Raw genomic sequence first — 23,503 nt, 5'->3', positions numbered from 1 at the left:
ATCTCATCCAACAAAATGTTTCTCTCTAGAGTTCCTATTAAAAAATTTCATAATTTTGTACCTATAAAAAAAATTCATAATTTTGTGCCACAACATCTATAAAAATAAAAAAAATAAAAAAAAAAGTGACCATTTCTCCTCCCAAAAAACAATAATCTATTTGCTTATAAATTTTTTTAAAAATAAAATTAAGTTAAGGATTGAATTTGATTGGCATCTCTTATCACTTTTATCATTTTTTTACGTTGGATTGGATTACCTATGAATCTATTTGTAGAGTTATTACGTGGGAGAAAATTATTCAGCAACCAAAAAAAAAAAAAAAAAAACCAATAAAGACGTATCTTGAGAAAGGTGGCAAACCAAACACCCAATCCAACGGCCAACACAACCCATTACTTCATTATTACGGTGTCGTTTACTAAAGTATGCTCGTATGAATTCGTCAAGTTTAAGATTTAGCTGATTAGGATTTTAAAAAACCTGTTTTTAAAACCTTTGAAATCCGCTATTCCTAATCTGGGGTTTTGTTCTTCAGCTTCTGTTTGGTTTTAACGTATGAACTAAGGTATGTTCCTCCTTTACAATTCAGACATACTATATTTTTTTATAGTTTTTTTTTTTTTTTTTTTTTTTTTTTTTGTGATTGTTTCGTAATGAAACCTCTCTGCCAGTGGTGGTGAATTCTTCTTACTTTTTTTACGCTTTTTGGTGATCAATGATGAAACAGGTTTCTAGATTTGTCTGAAAATTACTTTTTTCTTCTTCTTTTCCCACCTTAACTTTCTGTTTGGTTGCTGAGAAAATGTAGGAAAATTCATTTGATTTTCAAGAAAACAAAGAGTGATGCTAAGTTTTAAAAAATTTCTGGGCTTTTGTTAAATTCCCTTGATGGGTTTTTTTTTTTTTGGGGGGGGGGGGTGTGAATTTTTGAAATGTGGGTTTCTCCAAATGTTTGGTTTGGAAGCTACATTGGGAATCAAGGTTGAATATGAGGTTGACAGATAGGCTAGTGTACTGGGTTAGAATCGTTTGCGTATTGCTCAATAAGGGTACATTGTTTCGTTTCGTTTTGTTTTGTTTTTAGTTTTTTTTGGGTGTGTGCTCTGGTTGGTTAGATATGCACTTATGCTTATTGGTTTTTGTGGAAAACTTAGGACTTAGAATTAAATGAAAGTATGACATTGAAACTACTTAGGAGTGGACAGGACGGATTGTTGTTTTTGTGGTTCTGGGTGAAGAAAAGTTTAAGTTGTTTGTTTGTTTATTTTTTCTTTTTTTAATCCTCTTTCACTCTCACTTCCATTAGCCTCTAAAAAGTTCAATTATAGTGGTGTCCTCAGTCTAATATTGAAGCAGTTGATGTTGATGACGGGTTGTTTGCTTTGCTTCCTGTGCTTCAGTTCATTTTTTGTCCTCTTTGTATTCTCACTCCTTTTTTGTTTTTACTGATGTTTGATTGCTTAGTTAAATTAGGTTGGAATAAGAGTATTTTGGTTTATAATTCTTGTTTCTTCTTCTTCTTCCTTTTGGAATGACTGGAAAGACTTTGTTACATTATGGAAATTTTGTTTTCTGGTCAAGTTTGCAGGTTAGAAACTCACTGGTTTGGGATTTATTATCTATAGAGTCAGTGGTGGTTTTGAATCGTTTTCTATTTTGCATATCCCAAATAGAATTACTACCAAAGTTTTGAGATGACCCTTGATAGGAGCAGAAGCCCAGCACGGGCTAAGAGGTTTCGAAGCGGTGAACGGGCATCTTATCGTGATGCACCTTATCCAAGGGACCGTCGTACTTACCGGTAGGCTTTCACCATGGTTTAATAGCTATTCTAGACTTGTATGTACACTTTATTATTCTTGGCATTTCTCTTGTATAGTACCAGTATGCTAGGGCAATATTGTTTGCTTTTTTGTCAAAATATATCATAATTTTCTAAATAATATGTGATTTCTGATGTTATACCATCAAAGTTTATTTTTCACTAATCATACTGTTTCATTGTGATCGTAAACTAATTAAGTTTAACACAAACACGTGGACACACACACATAATATATATGTACATATTCCTAAGTTGTTTTACATCAGAGTCTTAAGCAGAGCAAAATGCATATGGGGATTCTTATATCCCACACTAAAAAGAAGAAAAATCTCTTTACTCCTTTATGAGTTTGTGTAGCCATAGGTTAGGTTATCAACACCTGTCTGTCAAGCCCACAGCCTTCTTTTGTTTGGGAGGTGATCATTATATTGATATAAGCACCTGTCTGTCTGTCGAGCCCACAGCCTTCTTTCGTAGGTTAGGTCAAGAACTCCCAAGCTTTTTTGCTGTTGTAATAGGTTTAGGTGATCATTCTAGTGCTAAAGGTTGCCAATAGAAAATGCGGTACATCCCAAATATTATTTTTTTGTCTAAAACTTTCTTTTTATCCCTTTAGTATTTGGCTTTTTATGAATGGCACTCTACAAAGGGGAAAGAAGTTTTTGTTGGAAAAATGTAGCTACAGTGTTATAGATTCTAATATGTTGTAAATTTATGTATTATAAAGTATTTAGGAAAAAAAAAGGTTTATTGATGATGGTGCAATAGTCAAAGGCATGGGCGGTGCCATGTATAGTTCAGGGGATTCAAATGAACCCCCTGAGCTAGCAATTTTTTTTTTTTTATATATAATATATTTTGTTTTTTTTATTTAACCCTAACCCTCCTAAATAAAAATTTGAACACTTTGATTCTAAATTTTTTTAAATCCACTTGAAATAAGTTTAATTATGATCATCTTAACAATATTTTGATCTTTTTAAATACAAAAAAAAAGGCCTAACAACAATCTAATTTTATCTAAAATCTGGGAGAAATAGTAAGCCCAACAACAAAGTAAATTTTTTTTTTCATCTAAAATTATTTTAAAAAGCCCATTTAGATCTTAATAAATTTGAAATAAACTAATGGAAAATTTATAGTTTACATTGTAATATCTACATTGTTTCTAAACAAATATGTACAATATTGTATAGTTTTTGCAAATGTGTGTAGTATAATTATCTATAATATAAATCTTACATTAATAGTACAATGTAAACATATAATCATCCTAAACTAATAAATAAAAATATTTAAAGCAATAATAATTAAAATTCACTTAACAACAACAATTTAAATGCTCATTATATTAAGAAAAAATATGTCAAATGAACCTATAATTTATTTTTTATTCTATTACTAGTATGTACTATAGACAAATTTGTAATAAGAAAGGCATTTAGACCGTAAGATTCATATTTTACTTAAGATGTATCTTCTTACTAACCCCCTAGGAAAAAATCCTAGAGCCGCCACTGGTCAAAGGACCTTTTAAATTTTAGTTTTAGTTGGTAGCTTTGAAAGGTCTTGGAATAGACCAGGCTGGATAGGTACTAGTGTATGTAGCTGGCCCTGCCGGATGTTAATCAGGGACGGAGCTATAGTTTGGCATTGGGTGCCATTGCCACCCCACCCCTCCCTTGAGATTTTAAAAACCAACAGCTATATATATATGCAAAGGCTTGAGTTACAATTTAGGCCAATTTAGGCCAAGTCTTCAAACTCTTGGCCCCTTTAACCAAAAAATATGCCTAGATAAAAAGACAGATCAATCCAAACAATTTAGTATACGTGAATAGCAGGCATTTCTTCTCTCTTCCTCCATACCCATTTATGTATTTTGTTTATCTTCTGGAATCTCCCTTTATGTTATTTGTGTCTCTATGTGTGATTGTATATATATATATATATATTTTTCTGAATTATGTTGCATTATATAATATATTTTGTTTTTTTTATTTAACCCTAACCCTCCTAAATAAAAATTTGAACACTTTGATTCTAAATTTTTTTAAATCCACTTGAAATAAGTTTAATTATGATCATCTTAACAATATTTTGATCTTTTTAAATACAAAAAAAAAAGGCCTAACAACAATCTAATTTTATCTAAAATCTGGGAGAAATAGTAAGCCCAACAACAAAGTAATTTTTTTTTTCATCTAAAATTATTTTAAAAAGCCCATTTAGATCTTAATAAATTTGAAATAAACTAATGGAAAATTTATAGTTTACATTGTAATATCTACATTGTTTCTAAACAAATATGTACAATATTGTATAGTTTTTGCAAATGTGTGTAGTATAATTATCTATAATATAAATCTTACATGAATAGTACAATGTAAACATATAATCGTCCTAAAGTAATAAATAAAAATATTTGAAGCAATAATAATTAAAATTCACTTAACAACAACAATTTAAATGTTCATTATATTAAGAAAAAATATGTCAAATGAACCTATAATTTATTTTTTATTCTATTACTAGTATGTACTATAGACAAAATTGTAATAAGAAAGGCATTTAAACCGTAAGATTCATATTTTACTTAAGATGTATCTTCTTACTAAACCCCTAGGAAAAAATCCTAGAGCCGCCACTGGTCAAAGGACCTTTTAAATTTTAGTTTTAGTTGGTAGCTTTGAAAGGTCTTGGAATAGACCAGGCTGGATAGGTACTAGTGTATGTAGCTGGCCCTGCAGGATGTTAATCAGGGACGGAGCTATAGTTTGGCATTGGGTGCCATTGCCACCCCACCCCTCCCTCGAGATTTTAAAAACCAACAGCTATATATATACATATATATATATATATACACATATGCAAAGGCTTGAGTTACAATTTAGGCCAATTTAGGCCAAGTCTCCAAACTCTTGGCCCCTTTAACCAAAAAATATGCCTAGATAAAAAGACAGATCAATCCAAACAATTTAGTATACGTGAATAGCAGGCATTTCTTCTCTCTTCCTCCATACCCATTTATGTATTTTGTTTATCTTCTGGAATCTCCCTTTATGTTATTTGTGTCTCTATGTGTGATTGTATATATATATATATATATATTTTTCTGAATTATGTTGCAAAACTATGAAGTGTCGAGTGTGTGTGAGCATGACCTATTATAACTTATAAAGAGAATAGATAGAGTGAGTAATTACTAAAAAGTTACTTAGTAAAGTTAAAGAAACTTATCCAAAAAAAGAAGTAAAGTTAAAATAAATAAAAAATTATTGTACAGTTAGTAAAAACATTTGGTTGGCTAATAGGTTGTTGAGGGAAATACATTAGCTATAACTAGCTATAAATTTATAAATTGAAAACTAATAAATTATGAATTGATAAGTAATAAATTTATAATTAATTTCTTATGCATATTTTCCACATTCTTATATTTGTCTTTATTTAGTAATAATAATTAGTCATTTTTTTCTTATAAAAAAACAAAAATTAATCCTTGTGTGAGATTCAATCTTAGAAGAATTTTGGCCCCCCTAACTCAAAGCTCTGACTCCGTTCCTGATGTTAATTGAAATGATGAGAATGGTCTTCCATATGATGTTGCATAGGACATGGTAGAATCATTGAAGAATGGAAAATGGAAAAAAAAGGAAAAGAAATATGAGAAACTTGAATTAAATAGTGAATATTGATTTCAAGTTTGGGAGTTCTTCAATATGTAGTATATGGCAGGCTGGAAGGCTGAATCATTGTTGAGGTGGCTTGCTTGTGATAATTTTGCTTCAGTTATTCATTGATCCACGGATAAGGTTTGCAGTTGTATATTTTTTTTTTCCTCGTTAATGAAAAGTAAATGCTTATTGAAGTTAATCTTTTAGGGTAAGAAACACTTACTGAAACTTCTATGTTTTGAAATTGGCGAAACTTATTCATTCATGTGTGGACTTCATCTGTGTGTTAAAAGTTAAAACTGTGATCTTTCTATTGAAACTAGCAATTTTTGGTCTATATTGTATCTTATTATGCTGTTACTTTTCAGGCAAGACTATCTGTGCAACAAATGTAAGCGACCTGGGCATTTTGCTAGAGATTGTCCAAATGTGACCGTATGCAACAACTGTGGACTTCCTGGGTGAGAATTTCCTTGTTTAATTTCTGTAGATCCTTTCATGTTTTATAAGAAGAAAAAAAAAAGCGTAAAAATTTGGCTTCTTTACATGACTGTGAATCCTGATTTTCTGTTATGCTAATTAATCTGCTTTCTGCAGAAAGGTACTGATTGTTTTACTACTATTACATGATACTTTATTCTAGGCACATTGCTGCTGAATGCAACTCAACAACTATGTGTTGGAACTGTAAGGAGCCTGGACATCTAGCGAGCCAATGCCCCAATGATCCAGTGTGCCATATGTGTGGTAAGATAGGTCACTTGGCTCGCGATTGCACGAACCCTGGTCTTCCAGCTCACGATGCAAGGCTGTGCAACAACTGCTACAAGCAAGGACACATTGCTGCTGATTGCACCAACGAGAAGGCCTGTAACAATTGCCGTAAAACTGGTCACCTTGCTCGTGACTGCCCCAATGAACCTGTGTGCAACATCTGCAACATATCAGGTCATCTGGCCCGTCAATGCCATAAGTCAACTTTGGCATCTGAGATAGGAGGTCCTTTCCGTGATATCGTTTGCCACAATTGTGGTCACCCTGGCCATATCAGCCGTGACTGTGTTTCTATTGTCATCTGCACGAACTGTGGTGGAAGAGGCCACCAATCTTTTGAGTGCCCTTCTGGTCGAATGTTTGACCGTGGCCTACGTAGGTATTGAGCACCTTGTGGGTAGGATTTATTCCGAGGTTATTACTAACTGAATATTGAGTCATGATACATTGTGATTATGAATTGACTGATTCTAAATGAGAGAAATAGTAGTTTTCTGTCTCCCTTTTGAATTTGAATTTATAAGTCTCCCAAAGCGCTCTTTTCTAGTTACTGTTGCGATTTTTTTTGTTATGAATTTAATCATGTAACAAATGATCTCTTGTGGTATGGTACTTAACGCCTGTTCAGCAATAGGTCTAGGACTTCTATGTTCAAGCCACTTGGGTGACTTTAATGGTTGGTTAAATTTATGAGAGTAGGCAATGGTTTGCCAAAGGGCTCTGTGATGGATCGACAGCACATGGATTTCTCATGTTACTCCCACAGTTATTTTCCCATGTTACTCCCACAGTCAGGAACAGTTTTAGATTCTCCTAATCTCTTGCAGATGACTGATGATTGATTTCTCTATTTGTCTAGCCTGCACAATAGCTAAAAATGTTGCAATATTCAAATGATGATGTACTTGCTCCTGACAAGCCCATGCTCTTATGTTCTTGTGTAAATCTATGCGTCTGACAAGCTTTAAGAAATATTGGAGTTATTAAAAAGAAAAAGAAACTTTGGTAATATCATGCTTTAGTCTTGCCTTGCCATGCTTCTGAAGATTCCTTATAATGGTGCACAAAAGGACAACAATGATGGCTTATGAATTCTACGTACAAAAATTCACGTAGCTATAAAGCTCCTACATGTTCCACTATATGTTCAATTCAAAGTGTTCCTTTTGCTTTTTGTCCTATCCAAGTCAGAAATTCTTATGCCTATACCAAAGCTTCAATTGTTGGAGGTTTCATGACAAAAAGTGGGAAAAAATTATTGTTCACCGACACTGTTCACTTTTTATATTATGGCCTTTGCTGCGGCACCAGTGAAGCCAGTGCTTGCATTGGCCCATGGCAGTCTTGTGCAGTTGTGCTCTATTATGGGTGCATGTTCTACTACTAACTGTTTCTGGCCATGTGAAATAGGCTCTATTGATTGGAATTCTGACAAAGATTTGTGGTTTATTATTATAAGATTTGTGGTCACTTACAACCTCATATAACTTAACAATGTTACAGAACTAACAGAAGCCCTCAGAATAAAAATGTTACAGAAATCTGAACATATCATCTGTAACGTGATTGCAGGCAATGTTTTTAAGTTACTGTTGCAATTTTTTGTACTAAAAGATTGACTAAAGTAAATTTTTTTCTCTTAAAATTTGTAGTTGTTTTCATTTTGACTTTTTACGTTTCGAAATTTTCAATTTAATGCTTCATGTTTAATTTCGTTTTCGTATTGGTCCCCTTTGTTCAGTTTCATTAGTAATAATTTGATAACACATGTATATGCTGAATGGGCCTAAGCCCAGTTAAGAACCAACTGAATTGGGCCTTCATGAATACAAAGAAAAAAAAAAAACAAAAGAGTCAGCTATTGACTAATCGAAAGCCGCCACAGGTCAAAGTACCGTACACGTACCTGTCCATGCCATTTTACTATTTTAGAATTCAGAAGCTCCCACCGATTCTCTTATTCGTTCACTTCAAAGTTCGAACTCACAAAAGCAAGAGTGTCTCTCTGTCTCTCTCTCTCTCTCTGTGTCGGTGTGTGTGAGAGAGAGGGATCAGAGATGTGCACGTTAGAGAAAAGAGGCAGGATTTTCATCCTAACGATAACAGGTTCCGATGAACACAGGCTAAACCCAACGCTCATCGACGCAATCCAATCGGCTCTACACCGAGTCCGAGCCGAGTCAGCCTCCTCTTCAGCTCTGATCACCACCGCCCAAGGCAAGTTCTTCTCCAACGGCTACGATCTCGCCTGGGCCGGCGCCTCAAAAGCTCGCAGGGAACTGATGAACTCCAAGCTACAATCCCTCGTAACCAACCTCATCTCTCTTCCAATCCCCACCATCGCCGCCATCTCCGGCCACGCCTCCGCCGCCGGCTTCATCCTCGCACTCGGCCACGACTACATCCTCATGCGAAGCGACCGAGGCTTCCTCTACATGAGCGAGCTCGATATCAAGCTCGTGATCCCGCCTTGGTTCATAGCTCTCGTCGAGTGCAAGATCGGCTCGCCTAAGGCTCGGCGAGCCGTCGTTTTGACGGCGGCTAAGATCACGGCTAAGCAAGCCGTCGAATTGGGGATCATCGACTCGGCTCACGACAGCGCTGACGAGACCGTTGACTCTGCTGTGAGATTGGGCGAAGAGTTAGCGAAAAGGGAATGGGATGGACACGTGTACGGTCAGAATCGCATGCGATTGTTCGCTAAAGCGTTGGATGAAATTGCTCTTGACACCACCGAGAGTACTCAGACTCAGACTCAGACTCGATCGCGGATGTAAGCAAAACGCGTGTCGTTTTGGTTGTTAGTTATAAAACGGTGGTAACTGTGTTGTCGTTCTGTGGTGCATGTATAATTTAACGACAAGTACTTGGTAAAATAATAAAATAAAATAAAAAAGCCATTGATAACGACGTATCAAAAGGTTGTGTAATAAATTCCAGATTTTTAGTTCAATTAAGATTAAAATTCAATGGCTTTTGTACTTTTTCGACAAATGCATGTATGTTGTTTGAAAACGAAATTACTTGCTTTTATTTTTCCTATAATGCGACTGATCATGTTTTTTAAGGGAAATTTTATGGTCTTCTTGGATTCCCAGTGGTACTGTTTTTGTTTTTTTTTTTTTGTTTTTTTAAAGACATTGTTTGTTTTTTAACACTCTTAAATCAAAGTGACTGTTCACGCTTTTTCCCAATTAAATTCTGAGGTTACGGCTTGAAGAACTGCAAGTCAAGAAGAGATGAAAATGAAGACAAAAGAGTCACATTTTATGTAACTACTAACTAGTGGGAACATTTACACACACAACTCAAATAAATGGATATGAACGAGGAACCAAGATGAGAAGAAACAAGTTGCTGAATGCTTTTGAAATAAATGAATAGATGGTTGTATGCAATTATGTTTCATGTTTTTTTTTTTTTTTTTTTGAAAATGATGTTTCATTTTTTTTGGTTCAGTATTTGGTAATTTTTTTATAGTTTATTTGCTAAATGTTAGAATAGAAACAAAAACAAAAACAAAAAGCTCTTTACTTTTCATTGAGAATATGTCTAACAGTTTTTATTACAACTATTTATATTTGCTCTATTCTAGAATTAACATATCTATTAAATCATTTATGATATTTATCTTACAACGAGAATTACAAAGTAGGTTCATGAATTATATGCAAGAGATTAAGTTTATTTATAATAGGGTAATTTTAACAGGTGTCCTTGGAGTAATTGTTAATAAACTATATGTGCGCACCATTTTCTTGGTTAATGGGTCAACCATATGATTGGGCTCACGATTTACTAGTTAGTGTGGGTTTATGGGTATCCTGCAATGGGAAATTCCTCGGGACGAAGATTAAGGCCCACTAATATTGCTAGTCAAGCTGACCAAGCACCTTTGATCTTGTGTTTCCTTACTTGTTCTCTCTCTATTCTCTAGTTCTCTACCATCCAGTGTCCAACCCCTCTTTCTTTTGTTTGCTTGCTATTTATAGCCTTTCGTTGGTGGATCAACAATGATTGCTTTTAACATTCTTCACGTGGTTATTGTGCGGGTAGGGCCCATTATAATTATTCCTGGCAAGAAGGGCCTCACTTTGGAATAGGAACTCAATTCTTAGGGTTAACAATAGACGTTGGGCGATGCTCGGTAGTGATATTCCCCAAGGCATTACCGAAGTATACCGGAATGGATTCGAGCATGGCTACCGTCGATGACTATCAATCTGTTGAACAACATGGATTGGGCCTACCATGAAGTCATTATCCAATCACCCCATGGATGGGCCTATTGATAATGGGCCAATGACCATACACTATATTAGGAAAATTTTGACATCACTTTTATGAAAAATTTAAAAAGCTATCAACAAAATTAATTATTTTATCATTTTCTCATCAAATATTTATAAAAACAACTCATTAACTAATGCCTTTATAATATCATTTTCCTTTATAATATTATTAGTTTTTTTATGGGAGGACGGGAAATCGAAGACAAGAGCATGTAAACCGAGGACAAGAATATATGGGTAGAGTTCAAGACAAAAGGGGCACACCTTAGAAGGTTTTGTCAAGGAAGCCTCAGAGCAAACATGATAACACAATTACAAAACCTGAGACAACTGGCGTGCTCGAGGAACCAAAGGGTACAGGTACATTCTTGGAAGGGCCGAGGTCACCATCAAACACGTGACCAAGGAAAGGAAGGAAGGTTTGTCCTTGAATAGTGAAGGAAGGGTATAGATAAAGCATCTATCACCTCTGCATTCAATACTCCGCATCCACTTAGCTAGCCGCATTAATGGTGGAATAACTCCTAAATAGTGTCATCATAGCTCATAACTTAACACAGTGTTAGGAGCTTTACATGTTGCTGATGATGGCATGAGGAATTGGAGTGCTTGGACAACATCAGGCCAGTCACATGGCTCAATGTTTTCTCAACACACCAATGGCTCCTCATGCCTATCTAGTGAAGCTCCTAACTGCTCATTGAGAGGGACAAGCCCAGTCTCCCTGCTGGATTCATAATGAAGAGCATGATGAGGGGCAGTATGTGGAGGCACTTTGCTCCATATGATGCCCCAAGGCCATGGTGGAGGAGGACCATGGTGGGCAGTGACGGATTTTGATGTTGGGCAGCAGCAGGTGGTGCTGACCCTACGTAATGATGTATGGCATTAGTGGCTGGGTTGATGGTTGCTTTGTGTGTGGGCTTGGTGGCTTGAATGCAAGGCAGTGCTGTGCTGCTGTGATTATGATATGCTATGCAAGGCATTGGGCTGGTTGGTGCTGGCAGAATGCATGGACTTGAGTGAGTGGGCTAATAGCAGTAACTTGGTGTGCTGCATATAGACATGTGATGTGGGCTGTGATGCTGATGAGAAGGGCTTGAGCAGGGGGCCAAGCCTTCTAAAACGTGATGGAACAATTGGTTTGGGTTGCTGAAACATGGGCAGAGGCCCTATGATGATGTGCTAATACATGGGCTGGCATGTGCAGACTGTGCAGCAGCAGTTATTAGCAGCTATCAAGCAGTTCCTAGCTTTCTGGATGATCAGACCTGCTGTGTAGGGGCTGAAAACGTGGAAAGCAAACCAAGACAGCATCAGGCAAAGGTGTCCTAAGTCAGCCCACATGTGGCAGCAAGTCCTGGACAAGGGCAGTTACTTGGCAGTAACTGTTGTGACAATTTATTCTGTATATTTATCTTAGGCTATTGGGGCTGTCAATAGCAGAGAGTGTATATTTTGCTTAGAGAATTTCGTGTGTATTCTCTAGGCTTCCTTTGTACTCGATATTGAGTAATAAAGGTTGGGGTTGGTGCCCTGTAAATACTGTGTGTGCTGTGTATGCAAATTTCCTTAATAATTCTGTTATAAGTGATTGCTGCAGTGTGTGTGTGTGGAGTGTTGGCTGAGACTAAGTCAGGGGCTTAGTGCCATCACAGGCAGAAAATTTAAAAGAAAAATTTGACCCTTGTGACAATTGGTATCAGAGCCAGGTTGCAATGTCTTCGGACACCAAGGCAAGAGTGACTGTCTTGGAGACCATAGTTGGAGTTCCTGCAGAGGGGGAACAACTTTTTGTGTGTGACAGACTTGATACTGTCTTTGCAGAAACAATTGCAATGCGGAATGATCTTGCAGAATATAGGGAATTGGTGTTAAATCGTGTTGAAGAGTTGGCTGCTGTAATGGACGACCAGAACCAGGTAGTAAGGGAGACCCAACGCCAACTTGAAACAAAAATTGCTCTGTTGAAGAGAGCAGTGAGTGGCCTGCCTAGGGAGGGAGAAGTGGCCACCAAAGTAAAGGTACCTGAACCGAAGCCCTTTAATGGTGCCAGGAATGCTAAGGATTTGGAGAATTTTCTATGGGATATGGAGCAGTATTTCAAGGCTGCTAGGGTGCCTAGTCAAGAGATGGCAATAATTACTAGTATGTATCTTTTAGGGGATGCCAAGTTATGGTGGAGAACCCGTGTGGAAAATGATACAGATGCTGGTAGAGGGAAAATTGACTCGTGGGAAGCCTTAAAGAAGGAATTGAAGTACCAGTTCTTGCCAACCAACATTACTTGGGTTGCAAGAGATGCCTTGAAGAAGTTGAAACAGACTGGTACAGTGAGAGAATATGTCAAGACATTCAGTTCTTTGATGCTGGATATCAAGAACATGTTAGAGGAGGACAAACTGTTCAACTTCATGTCTGGCTTGCAGCCTTGGGCACAGTTGGAATTAAAGAGGCAGGCAGTGCGTGATCTGCCTTCTGCTATGTCTGCTGCAGATGCCTTAGTGGACTACAAGTTCAGTAAGCCCAGTGGAGAAGAGGAAAAATGTAAGTCCAAGGACAAAGGCAGAGACAAGCAGAAGAAAGATGGCAAGAAAAAGGATAAGCAGAAGAAAACATGGAGTAACAAGAACAAGGAAGAGAGTTCTACCTCTCAACCAAGCAAAGAACAGCCCAAGTTTAATGCTGGCTGCTTCATTTGCAATGGCCCTCATCGTGCAAGAGACTGTCCAAAACGTGAGAAGCTTAATGCCATGGTTGCTGAAGATGGTAGTGGGCAGTCCGATGAAGAAGTTCACAGCAGAGTGAACCCTTTGCAATTGCTAACTGCACTACGTGTAAGAGGTACTTCTGAGGTTTATCTTATGTTCAAGTCGAGATGAACGAGAATGGGGCTGAGAGTATGCTTGATTCTGGTGCTACCCACAATTTTGTTGCTGATCGGATGGTTCAAAGACTTGGTCTGAAAATGAGTAAGTGTCCAAGTAAGATCAAGGCCTTAAACTCAAAAGCAAGACCTGTGTTAGGAATTGCTTATGAAGTGAAGTTTAAGGTGGGCGAGTAGACAGGAAAGGTGAATTTTCTAGTTATGGAATTAGATGATTTTGATGTAATTCTGGGTGATAAGTTTCTAGTGGCTGCTAAGGCTGCATTGCTGCCATTCTTTGGAGTATTGTTAATACTTGATGAGAAGCAGCCATGCTATGTTCCTGTGAGGCGTGGGACAGGAAATAGCAAGACAAGCAAAGGGAAAGAACCAATGGTTTCAGCCATGCAGGTTGAGCATGGGCTGAAGAAGGGTGAGACAACTTACTTGGCTACCTTAATTGAAGTGAAGCAGGACAAGTATGTTGAAATTCCAGATGCTGTGGCTAGACTTTTGGGGGAGTTTGCTGATGTGATGCCTTCAGAACTACCCAAGACCCTTCCACCAAGGCGTGTTGTTGATCATAGGATCGAGTTAGTTCCAGGATCAAAGCCTCCTTTTAAGGCCCCGTACAGAATGTCCCCAATGGAGTTGGCTGAAATGAGGAAGCAGTTGACAGAACTGCTAGATGCAGGCTATATTCAACCCTCAAAGGCCCCTTATGGTGTTCCTGTTTTGTTCCAGAAGAAGCAAGATGGTTCATTGCGGATGTGTGTTGATTATAGAGCCTTGAACAAAGTGACTGTGAAAAATAAATATCCAGTCCCTTTGATTCAAGACCTCTTTGACAGATTGAGCAAAGCTGTTTACTTCACAAAGCTGGACTTGAGATCAGGCTATTGGCAAGTGAGGATTGCTGAAGGGGATAAGCCTAAAACTACTTGTGTGACCCGGTATGGTTCTTATGAGTTTTTAGTTATGCCTTTTGGTTTAACGAATGCCCCTACTACATTCTGTAATTTGATGAATTATGTCTTTTATGAGTATGTGGATCGCTTTGTTGTTATGTATTTGGATGACATAGTGATATATAGTGAGTCATTGGAGGATCACTTGGAACACCTTGGGAAGGTGCTGTCCAAATTGAGAGAACATCAATTGTTTGTTAAGAAAGAGAAGTGTGAGTTTGTCCAACAAGAGATTTTGTTTTTAGGGCATAAGGTCAGCAAAGGTGTGGTTATGATGGATGAGAGGAAGGTGTAGGCTATCCTTGATTGGCCTCCACCAAGTAAACTTGCTGAGTTGCGGTCTTTCCTTGGATTAGCTAACTATTACAGGAAGTTTATTCAAGGGTATTCAAAGAAGGTGACTCCTCTCATAGATTTGCTGAAAAAGGACAGAAAATGGGTGTGGACAGATGCATGTCAAGAAGCTTTTGAGAAGCTGAAGGTTGCTGTATCGAGTGAGCCTGTACTGCGTCGGCCAGATTTTGCATTGCCCTTTGAAGTCCATATAGATGCTTCAAACAAAGCAATTGGTGGTGTGCTGGTGCAAGAGAAACATCCTATTGCCTATGAGAGCAGGAAGTTGAATAAGGCAGAGCAAAAATGTTCAGCTCATGAGAAAGAGATGATTGTAGTGGTACATTGTTTGTTGGCATGGCGTGTGTATTTGCTTGGGCCAAAGTTCGTGGTGAGAACAGATAATGTGGCGAACACTTTCTTTAGCACACAAAAGAAGCTATCACCCAAGCAAGCTAGGTGGCAGGAATTATTGCAAGAGTATGATTTTGTATGGGAGCACAAACCAGGCAAGCACAATGAAGTAGCTGATGCACTTAGCCGCAAACAGGTACAAGAATATGTGGCTGCCTTGACTAGAGTGGAGTCAGATTTTGTGGATCGAATCAAAGAGTGCGCTTTGCTTGATGCTACCTATCAAAAACTGGTGCAGGATGTTAATGCAGGCCTTGTGAGGCGTTATTGGCTTGAGGATGGGTTGCTTTATGCCAAGGGTGGCAAGCTGTTTGTACCAAGTGGGAAGATCCGAAGAGAGTTGCTGAAGGAAACTCATGATCCACAATGGGCAGGACATTCTGGTAAGGATAGAATATATGCATTACTGTCCCGTTCTTATTATTGGCCAAAAATAGAGTTGAATATTGAGTTGTTTGTGAAGACTTGTCTAGTTTGCCAGCAAGACAAGGGATTAACTCAAAAGGAAGCAGGTTTGCTGTAGCCTCTTCCTATACCAGAAGGTCCTTGGGTTTCAATTTCCATGGATTTCATTACTGGTTTGCCAAAAGTTAAGGAGATGGGTTCAGTATTTGTGGTGGTTGATCGATTCTCAAAGTATGTTGTTTTTATGGTTGCACCGAGTACATGTACAGCAGAGGTGGCTGCTGATTTGTTCTATAAGAATGTGGTGAAATACTTTGGGTTACCTGAGGATATTGTAAGTGATAGTGACTCAAGATTTACTGGTCGGTTTTGGACTGTTCTGTTTGGTTTGATGGGTTCAGAGTTGAAGTTTTCGACTACTAATCACCCACAAACAGATGGGCAAACAGAAAGAATTAATGCTGTGTTGGAGGATTATTTGAGGCATTATGTGACTGCCAGCCAGAAGAATTGGATTGACTTATTGGATTCTGCGCAGTTTGCCTACAATCTGCATAAGTCCTCATCAACTGGAATGAGTCCATTCGAGTTGGCCATAGGGCAGCAACCTCTCACACCTCATGAGATTGCTAAACAGCGTGCAGGAGGCAGGTGTCCTGCAGCATACAGATTTGCTATCAACAAGCAAGAGTTGATGCAGGAGGCACAAGATAGCTTGTTGAAAGCACAGAGAAGAATGAAGAAGTATGCTGATAAAGGGAGGAGGCCTCTTGAGTTCCAAGTGGGGGATAAGGTGCTGTTGAAACTAACTCCACAGATTTGGAGAAAGTTCAGAAGTGAGGCAATTCACAGAGGTTTAATTCCTAAATATGATGGTCCATTTGAGATTGTAAAGAGAGTTGGTGTTGTAGCTTACAAATTGAAGCTACTAGAAAGATTGCAGATTCACCCAACGATCCATGTAAGCTTCTTAAAGCCTTATCATGGAGATGCAGATGAGCCTACAAGGAATGAGGCAAGGCGTGCCCCGCCTACTGTCATGGTTCAGTTTGATAGAGAAGTGGATAGAATTCTTGACAAGAAGGTGATAGGTTATCGAAAGGGAGGAAATATGATAACTTTCTACTTAGTAAAGTGGAAAGGGGCGGCTAAATCAAAAGCAAGTTGGGAGAAAGCATCTACGTTATGGCAGTTTGAGAAACAGGTAAAGGAATTTGAGGATACCCTACCGACGAGGACGTCGGCTTCTTCTGGTGGGGGTGGTTTGTTAGGAACTTTACACGTTGCTGATGATGGCATGAGGAATTGGAGTGCTTGGACAACATCAAGCCAGTCACATGGCTCAATGTTTTCTCAACACACCAATGGCTCCTCATGCCTATCTAGTGAAGCTCCTAACTGCTCATTGAGGGGGACAAACCCAGTCTCCCTGCTGGATTCATAATGAAGAGCATGATGAGGGGCAGCATGTGGAGGCACCTTGCTCCATATGATGCCCCAAGGTCATGGTGGAGAAGGACCATGGTGGGCAGTGACAGATTTTGATGTTGGGCAGCAGCAGGTGGTGCTAACCCTACGTGATGATGCATGGCATTAGTAGCTTGGTTGATGGTTGCTTTGTGTGTGGGCTTGGTGGTTTGAATGCAAGGCAGTGCTGGGCTGTTGTGATTATGATATGCTATGCAAGGCATTGGGCTGGTTGGTGCTGGCAGAATGCATGGACTTGAGTGAGTGGGCTGATGGCAGTAACTTGGTGTGCTGCATATGGACATGTGATGTGGGTTGTGATGCTGATGAAAAGGGCTTGGGCAGGGGGCCAAGCCTTCTAAAACGTGATGGAACAATTGGTTTGGGTTGCTGAAGCATGGGCAGAGGCCCTATGATGATGTGCTGATACATGGGCTGGCATGTGCAGAGTGTGCAGCAGCAGTTATTAGCAGTTATCAAACAGTTCCTAGCTTTCTAGATTATCAGACCTGCTGTGTAGGGGCTGGAAACGTGGAAAGCAAACCAAGACAGCATTAGGCAGAGGTGTCCTAAGTCAGACCACATGTGGCAGCAAGTCCTGGACAGGGGCAGTTACTTTGCAGTAACTGCTGTGACAGTTTATTCTGTATATTTATTTTAGGCTATTGGGGCTGTCAATAGCAAAGAGTGTATATTTTGCTTAGAGAATTTCGTGTGTATTCTCCAGACTTCCTTTGTACTTGATATTGAGTAATAAAGGTTAGGGTTGGTGCCCTGTAAATACTATGTATGCTGTGTATGTGAATTTCCTTAATAATTCTGTTCTAAGTGATTGCTGCAGTGTGTGTGTGTGTGGAGTGTTGGCTGAGACTAAGTCAGGGGCTTAGTGCCATCACAGGCAGAAAATTTAAAAGAAAAATTTGACCCTTGTGACACACAGTAACCTTCTAATAAGGCCCTAGTGGGACAAGTATCTGAGGAAAAAGCCTTGGCCGTCCAAGTGGAAGGCTATGATGCAATCTGGATTACTATATAAGAGAAAGGGATCCCTACAAGAAGGGGGGTCAAGAAAAATGAGAGAAAAGAGAGTGATAATATTGTAGTCCAAAAACAAGTATTAACCTACACCTCGGCCTAAAATCGAGGAGCATTGTCGAATTTATCATAGGCCTAAATTATCGTATTGTGCCTGACTTATGTATCAAATATTCATTCCAAGATCACTTTGTAGACTTGTTAGAAGGGTAAACAAGGTTGATTGGCATCCTATCTCTATAAATTAATTGTGCGAAGTTGAAATTTTCCTTATTCTATTTTGGCCCCACATGTTTCAATTTAGTCTGTAAAATTTTGAATGGTTCAATGTTATAATTGTCCCATTTTGCCAATTTTTGATGAACCATGTTAACGGATGCTTTTAGGACAATTATTAATGAATCATAATAGGAAAGTTTTGATACTACTTTCATGGGAAATAAAAAAGTTGTCAACAATATTTATTATTTTATCATTTTTCCAATAAAATGTTTTTAAAAATAGGTCATAAACCAATACCCTAAGAGCATTGGTTAATGTGAGGACAAGAAAATCGAGCACATTTATTGAATTGTGGGCCGTGCTCAATGACAAACAAACACTCGAGGATGGTTAAAGGGATTGTATAAGCCTAAATCAATGGGCTGGGGAGAGTATAGGAGAATGACGAAGCAATTGAGGTTGCCGAGGAGCTGAGCCAACTCAAGAGAGTTTTAGGGAGTTAACCATTTTGAAAAGATAAGTTTTAAGGAAGGTAATAGAGCTAAGCCAACAATAAAAGAAGAAATATCTGAGAAGAAGGCTATCACCACCACATTAAATGCACTGCACCAAATGGACTGGTCACATTTTTAGAGAAATGACATTTGAACAGTGCCATCCCAGCTCATAGCTCCTCACAAAGTTTCCAGGAGGTCCTGATGGGACAAGCATCCAAGGGATTTCCTAAAAACTCAACAAGTGGAGGGCTGCGATGTAGAAGTAATGGACTATATAAGGAAATGACCACCATAAAAATAGGGCATATAATCTGAGAAGGAATAAAAAAAGAAGAACACATTGTACATAGATAAGCTTGATTTAATATAAAAACATCTCATCCTTGGACTTGATTGAGGAGCGTTATTTCCATCAATTCATATTTTCAGTCTTATTGGCATAGATCCTATTAGCTATGACCCATACTTAATTTGCTAGGAAGTTTTCTTATAAGACCCATTCTCTAACAAATATATTGTTTTGGGCTTGTTGGACTATCTTTCACTATTCTTGATGGGCTGAAGTTCAAATAAAAGTCTTATTATTATTATTATTATTATTTTTATACAATATAGAAATTATACTAAACCCTAATTTAAGTGTATATGTGTATGAAGCTCATTCCTAGAGACTTGAACTCCAGCTCTTACCCCCCACGCCTCACAAACACTTATACTTGTGGAGTGACCATCGCATTAAGGGTGTGCAGTGGTTCAAATTAAAGTCCTTATAGTTAACATTTCCCATTTTTTAATAAATTGAGTGATTCGTCTTGTTGTCGCTTTAATTCTTATAAATACGAGATTAAATAATTTAAAATAAATTCAATTTTTATATTTTTGGTGGTTAAATTACTTTCTTAGCAAGTAGGAGTGAGGATAAAATTAAATTGTTTAATTTTTTTTTTAATAATCTAAATTAGTAAAATTGATAATTTAGGAATGAGATTAAACTTTAGAAAAATTTATCATTAATGGACGAAAGTCCAAAATTGTTATTACCTAAACGAATTAAAATTTATTGTTATTTATATTAAAAATAAGCTAGATACAGTTCTAAATTTGGTAATTCCTAAAAGTATATGGTTGAAAAGTGACACTATAGGTAAGATTTAATGTGCAAAAAGTGAAAAAAAAAAATGTTATCATCCAACACCAAACACTTAAGTGTATCCAAGGTGTGGATTCCAGTTAGCTTAACTAATAGTTAAATAAGATATTTGAGATTCAATCCCCGCTTATACTAAAAACCGATTGGTGTCTTGATCTGATGAGTTATCATTAGGAACAGACGTCGTAGGTTAAGTCTCTCTTAAAGAAAGAAAAAAGAAGTGTACCCAAGGTAAGATTTAATTATAGTGGGTTCAAATCACACCATATACGTATTAATATAGTGATATAGTCATTTACAAATAAAATGAACATAATAATCGAAAGCCACCATAGGTCAAAGTACTGTTCACATGCCTGTTCATGCCATTTTAGAATTCAAAAGCTCCAACCAATACTCGCATTTGTTCACTTCAAAGTTCAAACTCACAAAAGTAAGAGTGTCTCTCTGTCTCTGTCTCTGTCTCTGTGTGTGTCAGTGTGTGAGAGAAAAAGATTAGAGATGTGCACGTTAGAGAAAAGAGATAGGATTTTCATCCTAACGATAACAAGTTCCGATGAACACAAGCTAAACCCAACGCTCATCAACGCAATCCAATCGGCTCTACACCTATTCCATGCCGAGTCAGCCTCCTCTTCAGCTCTCATCACCACTGCCCAAGGCAAGTTCTTCTCCAACGGCTACGATCTCGCCTGGGCTAGCACCTCAAAAGCTCAAAGGGAACTCATGAACTCCAAGCTACAATCCCTCATAACCAACCTCATTTCTCTCCCAATTCATACCGTCACCGTCGTCTCCGGCCATGCCTCTGCTGCCAGCTTCATCCTCACCCTCAGCCTTGACTACATCCTCATGCAAAGTGATCGAGGCTTCCTCTACATGAGCGAGCTCGATATCAAGCTCGTGATCACTCCTTGGTTTATAGCTCTCGTTGAGTGCAAGATTGGCTCGCTTGTGGCTAGCCGTCATATTGATGGTAGCTAAGATCACAGCTAAGCAAGCCACCGAATTGGGGATCATTGACTCGGTTCACGATAGCATTGATGAGACCATTGACTCTACTGTGAGATTAGGCTAAGAATTAGTGAGAAAGGGATGGGATGGACACGTGTACGGTCAGAATCACATGCGATTGTTTGCTAAAGTCTTGGATGAGATTGCTCTTGACATCATTGAGAGTACTCGCACTCAAAGCATTCGTAGCCGGCCTTGTATATCCTATATGTTGATATATTTTACCATCAAACCCTTAAAATGATGCTTCAATCGAACTGCCAAATTGTGTCAATTGTAAAAATTTTTACAATGTTGCTACGATACATCCTATTTATAGGATGGTACTGTAGTACGATTGTAAAAATTATAATAATATTTTAATTGAAAATATCAACTCACTCTCTGCACAATCTCTCATCCCCTCTGTTTGTCTGTCTCTTGCCATGGCACATCTCACCAAGCGGTCCAAGCCTCTCTTTTTCTCTCCTATACCTCTGCCAAGCACTCTTTCTCACCCCCTGGGTTAGTTGGGTCAATTTTCTCAGTTTCATCATGGTGGTCCCTCCCTCTGAACCCAAACCCAACTCTCCACTTTCTCTTTTGATCTCACCCAACTCATTGAGTCGAAGCTCCATGGCCAGAGCTTCGAGCTCCATGGCTAGAGTTTAGAGATTCACAAAATGTTTGGGTTTGTTTTGGCCATGCAAAGGCCATGGTAGCTGAATTTGTGGTGGTTAGGTTTTTTTATCATTGAATTTTTATGGTTGCTATATATATATATATATATATATATATTTTTTTTTTGGGGTTTATTGTTAAGATTTTTTTGCTAGCTTTTTGTTTAGGATTTATTGATGAGATTTTATTGCGATGGTGGCAAAATTTTTCTGGCGTGATTTGTGGGTTTGGCATGTGGGTAGTGGTTGGGTTGATGGTATGGATGGTGGCTGAATTTGATCTCTGTTCTTTCTTTCTTTGTGAGTATGGTTGAATTGGCATTGGAGAGAAAAATAAAAAATCAAGGCTTTTTTCAAGTTTCAGCAAGACATGTATTGTTGGGTGGTTGTTCTAGGTTTGTGTTAGTGGTGGGTGGACGAGAAAGAGAGAAAAACAGAAAGATGAAGAGTAGAGATAAAGAGAGAAGAGAGAAGAGAGAGATTTTTTTATATTATTTTTATATATGGTAGGTAAAAATAAAAGTTGAGATGCTGGGTGTATTGTAAAATAGTATTGTATAATTGATAAAGTAGTTTTTTGAAATGGTAAAATAGGATAAGATGACATTTCTGGATAGAAATGCTCGTGGACACGATCGCGGATGTAACTCATGTAAGCAAAACCCGTGTCGTTTTGTTTGTTAGTTATAAAACAGGAGTAAGTTAGTAAGTATGCTGTCGTTCTGTGGTGCATGTATAATTTAACGACAAGTACTTGATTTAAAAAAAAAAAAAAAAAAAAAAAAAAAAAGGGCATTGATGATGACGTATCAAAAGGTTGTGTAATAAATTCCAGATTTTTAGTTCAATTAAGATTAAAATTCAATGGCTTTTGGATTTTTTTGACAAATGTATGTATGTTGTTTGAAAACGAAATTACTTGCCTTTTTTCCAATAATGCGACTGATCATGTTTGTTAATGGAAATTTGATGGTCTTCTTGGATTCCTAGTGGTACTGTTTTTGTTTTTGTTTTTTTTAATATTTTAAAACATTGCATGTTTTTAAACACTCTTAAGTCAAAAGTGACTGTTCATGCTTTTTCCCAATTAAATTCCGTGGTTACGGCTTCAAGAAGTGTTAGTCAAAAAGAGATGAAAATGAAGACAAAAGGGTCACACATTTAATGTAACTAGCGGACACATTTACACACACAACAACTCAAATAAATGGATAAGAACGAGGAAGCAAGATTTTTTTTTTTTTTTTTTTTGAGGAAAAACGAGGAACCAAGATGAGAAGAAACAAGTTGCTAAATGCCTTTGAAATAAAGGCATAGATGGTTATATGCAATTTTGTTTCATGTTTTTGGTTTAGTAATTCGTGTAATTTTTTATAGTTTATATGCTAAATGTTAGAATACATTTTTTTTTAAAAAGCTCTTTACTGGGTTATATTTAGGCCCAACACTAATATCATTTTTTTACAGACCAATAACCATTTACTGTATCAGTAGTTTGTAAAATATCTTGTAAAATAGTTTGTATCTATAGCATTTTCCTTCATTGAGAATATGTCTACCAATTTTGAATTATAACTATTTATATTTGCTCTATTCTAGAAATAACATATCTATTAAATCATTTATGATACTTGTCTTATGGAAAATGACAATGAGTATTACAAAGTAGGTTCATGAATTATATGCAAGAGATTAAGTTTATTTATAATGTTATTAGTTGTTTCAATTTAGTTCGTAAATTTTTGAATGGTTAAGTGCTATAATTGCCCTATTTTGCCATTTTTTTAATAAATTGAGTGATTCATCTTGCCCTTGCTTTAATCCTTATAAATATGAGATTAAATAATTCCAAAGAAATGCAATTTATACATTTTTGGTAGTTAAATTACTTTCTTAGCAAGT

General features: G+C 37.4%; 2 protein-coding genes and 1 pseudogene across 4 annotated transcripts; all 3 read left to right on the top strand.

The window, feature by feature from the left end:
- The first annotated feature begins 357 nt into the window (after positions 1 to 357).
- LOC111996475 (zinc finger protein GIS2) lies at positions 358 to 6,779 on the top strand. 3 transcript variants are annotated; one of them, XM_024028468.2, is made up of 4 exons: positions 358 to 568; positions 1,677 to 1,804; positions 5,874 to 5,966; positions 6,149 to 6,779. In XM_024028468.2, the coding sequence occupies exons 2-4, from the start codon at positions 1,698 to 1,700 to the stop codon at positions 6,663 to 6,665; spliced, it is 717 nt and encodes a 238-aa protein (XP_023884236.1). In that variant the 5' UTR covers positions 358 to 568; positions 1,677 to 1,697; the 3' UTR covers positions 6,666 to 6,779. The 3 variants fall into 3 exon arrangements, with proteins under 3 accessions (XP_023884236.1, XP_023884234.1, XP_023884235.1); XM_024028466.2 differs by having other exon boundaries at positions 359 to 568; positions 1,592 to 1,804; XM_024028467.2 differs by having other exon boundaries at positions 359 to 568; positions 1,585 to 1,804.
- Positions 6,780 to 8,215: 1,436 nt separating this feature from the next.
- On the top strand, positions 8,216 to 9,249 carry LOC111996487 (enoyl-CoA delta isomerase 1, peroxisomal). Its single transcript, XM_024028478.2, has one exon. It carries the CDS (start codon positions 8,337 to 8,339, stop codon positions 9,054 to 9,056), a length of 720 nt encoding a protein of 239 aa, XP_023884246.2. The 5' UTR covers positions 8,216 to 8,336; the 3' UTR covers positions 9,057 to 9,249.
- Positions 9,250 to 20,429: 11,180 nt separating this feature from the next.
- Positions 20,430 to 21,186, top strand: LOC111996485 (enoyl-CoA delta isomerase 1, peroxisomal-like; annotated as a pseudogene).
- The last annotated feature ends 2,317 nt before the right edge of the window (positions 21,187 to 23,503 follow it).

Source organism: Quercus suber, unplaced genomic scaffold (genome assembly GCF_002906115.3).
Source record: "Quercus suber isolate HL8 unplaced genomic scaffold, Cork oak 2.0 scaffold_334, whole genome shotgun sequence".
Lineage (NCBI taxonomy): Eukaryota > Viridiplantae > Streptophyta > Magnoliopsida > Fagales > Fagaceae > Quercus > Quercus suber.
The sequence above is the reverse complement of the archived record's forward strand: the minus strand, read 5'-3'. Positions and strand labels throughout refer to the sequence as shown.

Bases quoted from the DNA above. Each gene is read 5' to 3' on its own strand.
- LOC111996475 (XM_024028468.2), top strand. From the start codon at position 1,698: ATGACCCTTGATAGGAGCAGAAGCCCAGCACGGGCTAAGAGGTTTCGA. The intron at 1,805-5,873 runs GTAGGCTTTCAC...GTTACTTTTCAG, and splicing joins AGGGACCGTCGTACTTACCG to GCAAGACTATCTGTGCAACA. The intron at 5,967-6,148 runs GTGAGAATTTCC...ACTTTATTCTAG, and splicing joins AACAACTGTGGACTTCCTGG to GCACATTGCTGCTGAATGCA.
- LOC111996487 (XM_024028478.2), top strand. From the start codon at position 8,337: ATGTGCACGTTAGAGAAAAGAGGCAGGATTTTCATCCTAACGATAACA.